Source organism: Ricinus communis, chromosome 8 (genome assembly GCF_019578655.1).
Source record: "Ricinus communis isolate WT05 ecotype wild-type chromosome 8, ASM1957865v1, whole genome shotgun sequence".
NCBI lineage: Eukaryota > Viridiplantae > Streptophyta > Magnoliopsida > Malpighiales > Euphorbiaceae > Ricinus > Ricinus communis.
The window spans coordinates 1277168-1284309 of NC_063263.1; the positions used below are offsets into that span (position 1 = coordinate 1277168).

Genomic DNA, 7142 nt, shown 5'->3' on the forward strand with positions numbered 1-7142 from the left:
TCAAAATGAAAAGAAATAAATTAAAGAAAACCTAAGAATATGAGTAGTTGTTTGGGTTTGTGACTCTAATTGAGTAATCAGGGGTTGGCAGCACCAAAGTCGACACTTGCGTCAAAAGGCTAGAATAACAATTTCGAATATGCTTAAATCTCTGAAAAAAGAGACACAAGTAATTACGCTTCATAAGAATTTGTTTTGTATTTAGGGGAAAAATCTTTTATCTTTATTTTCTTGGATGTTTTGAGTTGTTTGAAAGGAATGCTATTCTCTTAACTTTAGATGTCAAGTTTTTAATTTTCTTTGCTTCCTATTATGAGATTGCCCTAGATGTTGATATTTTATTTAAGGATCGATTCTTGGCTAATAATTCTAGGTTGTAGTGATATTAATGATTAACCTTGATATTATTTGATATCTAGTTGTTGAAGAGAGAGTTTGTCATTTCTTTATTTTTTATTCTATTTAATTTGCTTGAGGACAAGCAATTGCTCAAGCGTGGAGAAATTTGATAAGTTCCAAAGGCACTTACTTTTGAGCTTTATTTTATATAAATTTTACCTTCAATTGAGTTTAATTTTTTTGTTCAAGCTTGGTTTTCAGTTCTTTTAGGCACTTTAAGGATAATACATGTCAAGGAGTTGAATGGAATAAAAAAGCATGAGAATTGAGCAAAGAAAAGGTATATTTATCCAAAGTTCAGTCTGACAAGGGAAGCCACACTACCATGTGGCCTTCCCATATGAGTTGTGAAAAATGGCAGATTGCATGAAAGGTCTATACAGGAAGCCCACACGGCCGCGTGCTCCTCGTGTGGAAGAAACTGAAGAATCTCGGCATTACGCAGATTTGATCGCATTAGCTTTAGTGCATTTTTTATGATCTTAAAGGTCCAGAATTGCAAAGTGGTCTTTATCAACTTTGTAGAGGATTTCCTAAGCTATAATTCTTATGAATGACTCAATTTCATATTTGATATGACCCTAGACAATCTGTTGAATAGAACCAATATTAATCCATTTTAAGGATCTATCAAGAACAAGATAAAGAATACGTAACTAAAAACTCACAATAATCTATTGAAGGAACCCTTAGCTATCAATGAACAATCAAGAAAGTTGCAATGTTCAAACAATAAGCCCTCGCAAGAACTTAGAAAGAGAATACTCTCAAGCATCAAATTATAATCAAAGTTAAAGTCTTACAAGATGATAACCCTTAAGTATTTATGCTAAACTAAAGAAGTAATATAAAAGGCCCAAAGAATTAAAGTTTAAGTTATAAAGGACAATATGACTGAACTAAATAAAGATCAAATACTAGTATAGTTTTGGCCTAAAAGAAGAAAGCAAGTTGTTAAGCTTCTTGAAGCCCATTCCTATTAGCTTGAAGCAACAAGAAGCAATCTGAATCATTAGGCTTGTTTGAAGCTTGTTCTTCAACAATATGAATTGTCACTAAAGTTTGAACAAATAAGACCATTGCATCCTTAAGCTTCTTGGCTCTTGCTCTTGTGATTGGTCCACTTCCCATGCTTAAAGGATCTTGCTTGGATTGGTTTGTAGGAGCACTAGGATTTCCATCATTCCCTCCTTCCTTAAGCAAATTTGTCCTCGACTTAGCACCTTCAAAATAAAAAAGAGATAAATAAGAAATATTAAAGGTTGCACTAACAATATACTCACCTAGAAGGTCAAGTTTGTAAGCATTATTGCTAATTATAGCAATCACTTAGAAGGGTCCATCTTCTATTGCTTGTGACTTAGAACACCTTTGAGGAGGAAACCTCTCCTTGCACATATGCAACCACACCCAATCACCAAGTTCAAACACAACTTATTTTTGGCCTTTGTTGTGATGACATGCAACTTGCTTATTTCTCTTCTTAATTTGCTGCCTTACCTTGTCATGAAGTTGCCTAACATATTCGACCTTCTTAGAACCATCCAAGTTAGCATGCTCTTGTAATAGCAAAGGTAATAAATCCAAAGGGGTTAGTGGATTAAAACCATAAATAACTTCAAAACAGCTACAATGAGCAGATGAATGCACACTCCTATTATATGAAAACTCTACATGAGGCAAACAATCTTCTCATGACTTGATATTGTTTTTGATATTATCACACAATAATTATCTTAAGATCCTATTAACCACTTCGGTTTGACCATCCGTTTGAGGGTGACAAGTAGTAGAAAATAATAGTTTAGTACCTAATTTAGTCCATAACATCTTTCAAAAGTAGGATAAAATTTTTGCACCCCTATCGCTAATAATAGTCTTAGGCATGCCATGTAAATGTACTACTTCTCTAAAGAACTTTCAAAAGTAGGATAAAATTTTTGCACCCCTATCACTAATAATAGTCTTAGGCATGCCATGTAAATGTACTACTTCTCTAAAGAATAAATCAACAACTTGTGATACATCATATGTTTTATGACATGCAATAAAATGTGCCATTTTACTAAACCTATCAACTATTACATAAATACTATCATCGCCATGCCCAGACCTTGGCATTCTTAAGATAAAATCCATAGAAACATCAATCCAAGGTGAAATAGGAACATGCAATGGCATATACAATCCGTGGAGCTTGCATTTAGACTTAGCATGCAAATAAACAACACAATTGGCACAATACTTCTCAATATCAACACGCATTTTTAGCCAATAAAAGTGCTCATGCAACATATTTAAATTCTTAGCAACACCAAAATGCCCCATTAATCCTTCCTCATGCGATTCTTTTAAAAACAATCTATGCATAGAACAATTAGGCACACATAATCAATTATCCTTAAATAAGTAGCCATCATGTCTATAATATTTATCAAAAGTTCCATGCTTGCATACATTATACACACTTTTAAAATCAAATAATCAAGATAATGTTCTTTAAGCAATTCAAATCCGATCAATTTAAAATTAAATGTGTTAATTAAGGCATACCTCCTAGAGAGTGCATCGGCCACCATATTATCCTTACGCCTCTTATATTTTATCACATAAGGAAAAGTCTCTATAAATAAACTCCAAGTTGCATGCCTTTTGTTTTCAATTTATTTTGACCCTTCAAATGTTTCAAGCTTTCTTGATCAACATGGATTACGAACTCCTTTGGCAATAAATAATGCTGCCATATCTCCAACGCTCGCACTAATGCAAACATATCCTTATCATAGGTGGGGTAGTTTAAGCTTGCTCCACTAAGCTTTTTACTAAAATAGGAAATTGGTCTACCCTCTTGCATCATATACAGCTCCAATTCCAACTCTAGAAGTATCACATTCAATCTCAAAAGTAGAATCAAAATTAGGCAAAGCAAGTAAATGAGCATTAATCAATTTATCTTCCAAAACATGAAATGCCCTATCTTGTGCTTCCCCCCATTTAAAACTTAAATTCTTCTTATTAATCTCAGTTAAAAAGGCAATAAGGGTAGAGAAATTCCTCATAAATTGCCTATAAAAGCTAGGTAGGCCATGAAAAGATCTCATCCTATTCACACTCTTAGGTGTCAGCCAAGAAGCCATAGCCTTTACCTAGCCATAGTCTCTACCTTTTCTTTATTTACCTCAATCCCATTAGCACTAAAAACAAATCTAAGAAAAACTATCTTAGGAGTGCAAAAGTCACACTTGCCTAGATCTCTTCACAAGACATCAATTAAAGTCCTAAGATGCTCTAAATGCTCATGCATTGAATTGCTATAGACTAATATGTCATCAAAATACATAACAACAAACTTGCCAATAAAAGGATGCAAAACATGGTTCATAAGTCTTATAAAGGTACTAGGGGCATTAATTAGCCCAAAAGGCATCACTAGCTACTCAAACAATCCATACTTAGTCTTAATGGCAGTTATCCACTCATCCCCTAATTTCATGCGTATTTGATGATATCCAGACTTAAGATCAATTTTAGAGAATATTTTAGCACCTCTGTAATTCTTATAACATATCATCTAATCTAGGAATTGGATGGTGATACTTTACCGTAGTCTTGTTCACGCCATGACAGTAGACACATGTCCTCTAAGATCCATCTTTCTTGGGCACTAGAAGAACAAGTACAGCACATGGGATCATACTCTCTCGAATTAAAACTTTGGAAAGCAACTCTTCCACTTATCGTTGTAATTCCTTGGTTTATTCTGGGTTGCTCCGACATGTAGGGCGATTAAGTATTTGCGCGCCAGGTATGAACCGATTTGATGCTCAATTGATCCAATGGGCAACAATCCACTCCTCCAGAAACACATCATCAAAATCTTGCAAAAGAATCTTAATGCTTTGAGGTAGATCCTTAAGATTAGAGTTAGAAAAAGATAACATGGCACCTTTAAAAACAAGCATAAGCATGCTTTTTTACTTAGCCAAGTAGGCTTTTTGTACATCACCCTCTTTGGCATAGAAATTGCCTTTTAACTCTCTTTTGCTTACTTTTTCACTAGACTCTCCTTTTTCTTGCACCTCACTTTTTTTATCACTGTGCAAACACTCAAATTCTCCTTTTTCCTCTCTTTTCACACATCCTTCATTATTTTTCTCATAGCTCTCTTTTTGCTCATGCACCTTATCCCTTTCACGTGCACTCTCACACTTTTGTAATTAACTTGGTCTTTTATAGACCTATTTAGGAGTTAAAGGTACAAGAGTAATAGGTTTGTTCTGAAAAGTAAAAGTATGGTGATTAGTAAAACCATCATGAACAACCTTTCTATCAAATTACTAAGGACGTCCTAACAATATATGACTAGCTTGCATAGGAATCAATCACACAAAACTTGATTTTTATACCATCCTATAGAGAAAGAAATTAATGCTTGCCTAGTAACCCTAATATCACCATAATTATTCAACCAATGTAATCTATAGGGCTTAGGATGTTTAGTTATTTTCGTATAAATTTTGTCAACTAAACTAGCATTTACAACATTAGTATAACTTCTGCCATCTATAATCATACTATATAACTTATTAGCAATTGTGCATCCAGTATGAAATATGTTTTCACGTTGTATCTCTTCCTCTTTGGCTTCTACACTTAAAGCACGCATAGTCACAAAAGAAAAGAGTTTACCATCAGGAGCATATTCGACATCTCTTCTTCTTATTTGTCATCATCCAAGGCTGACTCATCATTACTGTCATCCCCTTCACTTATCACATCGATATTGTCCATGATTGTCATAATGCTTTGATTAGGACATTCAGCTTGCTTGTGACCATATTCTTTGCATTTGAAGCATTGGATCTTTGAACCTGAACCACTAGCCTTCCCTTTGCCCTTATTGTTTGTGGTCTTATCTTTGTATGTTGGTCTTGTTGGCACCAAAACTACTCCCCCTTTTTTATTAGTCCAATTAGACTTATTTGAAAATTTAGGAGCAGAGTTACCTTTGACTGAATTTTGAAGTTGTTTTTCAACATTGATTGCGATGTGAAGTAGATATTCCATATCCATATAAGGTTGTAATGCAACTAGATTAGCAATATCTCGATTAAGTCCATTTAGAAACTTTCCAACATTGCCTCCCTATTCTCATCAATGTTGGCCTAGATCATTGCTACCTCCATCTCTTGGTACTATTCATTCATAAACTTATTTCCTTGTACAAGCTTTTGGAGCTTATTGTGCAATTTCCTATAGTAGTGTGAAGGAACAAATTGTTTGCACATGATTCTCTTTATCTATACCCATGATGAGATTGGATCCTCATCGTTCAGCCTTTTAGCTGTAATTAATTGATCCCACCAAATACTAGCATAGTCAGTAAACTCAACATAAGTCAATTTTACATTTTTGTCTTCTATAAATTTATAACATTCAAACACGCGGTCCACTTTCTTCTCCCATTCCAAGTAGACCTCTAGATCTCATTTCTCTTGAAAATTAGGAATCCTTAGCTTAATGGATCCTAAGTTCCTATCCCTTCTTGCTTGCTAAAAGTTTTGATTGAAGGCGCCATCTTCCTCTTCATCATCATTAATCCAATTTTGCCTCCTAGGTGGGGGTGGAGGTGGTGTTCAATTCGGCTTATCGTCCCTTTCAAGTCTTAACTCATCGAACTATGGTAAGATCCTTACGAAGGTATCTTTCCATAATTTATCATCATCATGTGTGTCCATGACAACTACCTGCAAAGAAACATCCAAATGAAAATTCAGTCCCTTACATGTTTTCTCTCAAGTGTTTAAGCACACACCCTTTAATGCACTGACTACCTCACACCACTCATCTCTTTCTTAAATTCTTACAAACACTTATCACTTTACTAATCACAACTTGTAAATGATCAAAGAGTTGTTTTAGAAAAGAAAAGAAAGGAATAAAGTAAAAAAATTTAAACTAGAATGAAAGAAGAAGAAGAAATAAGAATTGAACCCGTATTAGTATTAGGTTCGGTTTTAGAAGAGAAAGAAGAAGAAAAAATACCTTAATCCCTTTCTCTAGGATTGAGGTTGCCGGCTAAGGTTGAGAAAAGAATCATTCTTATATAAGAAAACAAGAAGAAAAGAAGACGAGTTTTAGTTATGTTGTTCTTAGTTAGAAAAGAAAAGGTTAAGGATGAGGTTGTGTCTTGGCTTTTGGTATTTGTGTTTTGGGTAGTTTTTCCATGGGTATGTAATTCGGCAAGCAAGAAAGTAATTGTGTTGTGTAGTAGTGTAGTGTGTTTCAGCTAGGCAAGGGAAAAAGGTAAGATTTTTGATTTTGTTATATATTGTATTTGGGTTTTCGACTTAACAAATAAAGGAAGGAGAAATAGGAGTTTTATTCCTCTAGGTAGGGCGGCTAAGGTTGTGTATGTTGGTGTGTCTCAGTTTTGGAAGGAGAAGAGGAAGGAATATTTTGGCTAGAAGGAAATTAGGTTAGGAATAATTAGGATTATTCCTTTTTCTAAGTTAGGATTGAAAGGAATAATTTTCTAAACAACCTTATAGAACTCAGCTCTCTTGAAAAGCTAGGATCTTATTTTCTAAATGTAGAATTTCCTCTTTTAAAGAGATCTTCTTAGACTAGAAAACTTCCTATCTTCACTTTTCCTTGTTCCCAAAACAATTTCCCCTTGTTTAGGAGAGTATTTTTGGCCAAATCAAGGAGATCTTTTTTTTTTCTATTCTTTAATTAGGAAA

The 7142-nt window shown here is 34.3% G+C and overlaps 1 protein-coding gene across 1 annotated transcript; it reads right to left on the bottom strand.

The window, feature by feature from the left end:
- Positions 1-1164: 1164 nt before the first annotated feature.
- On the bottom strand, positions 1165-6902 carry LOC107261882. The gene is made up of 3 exons (XM_015724155.2): positions 6445-6902; positions 4002-6146; positions 1165-1622 (listed from the first exon to the last, which is right to left on the bottom strand). The coding sequence occupies exons 2-3, from the start codon at positions 4174-4176 to the stop codon at positions 1354-1356; spliced, it is 444 nt and encodes a 147-aa protein (XP_015579641.1). The 5' UTR covers positions 4177-6146; positions 6445-6902; the 3' UTR covers positions 1165-1353.
- Positions 6903-7142: the final 240 nt, after the last annotated feature.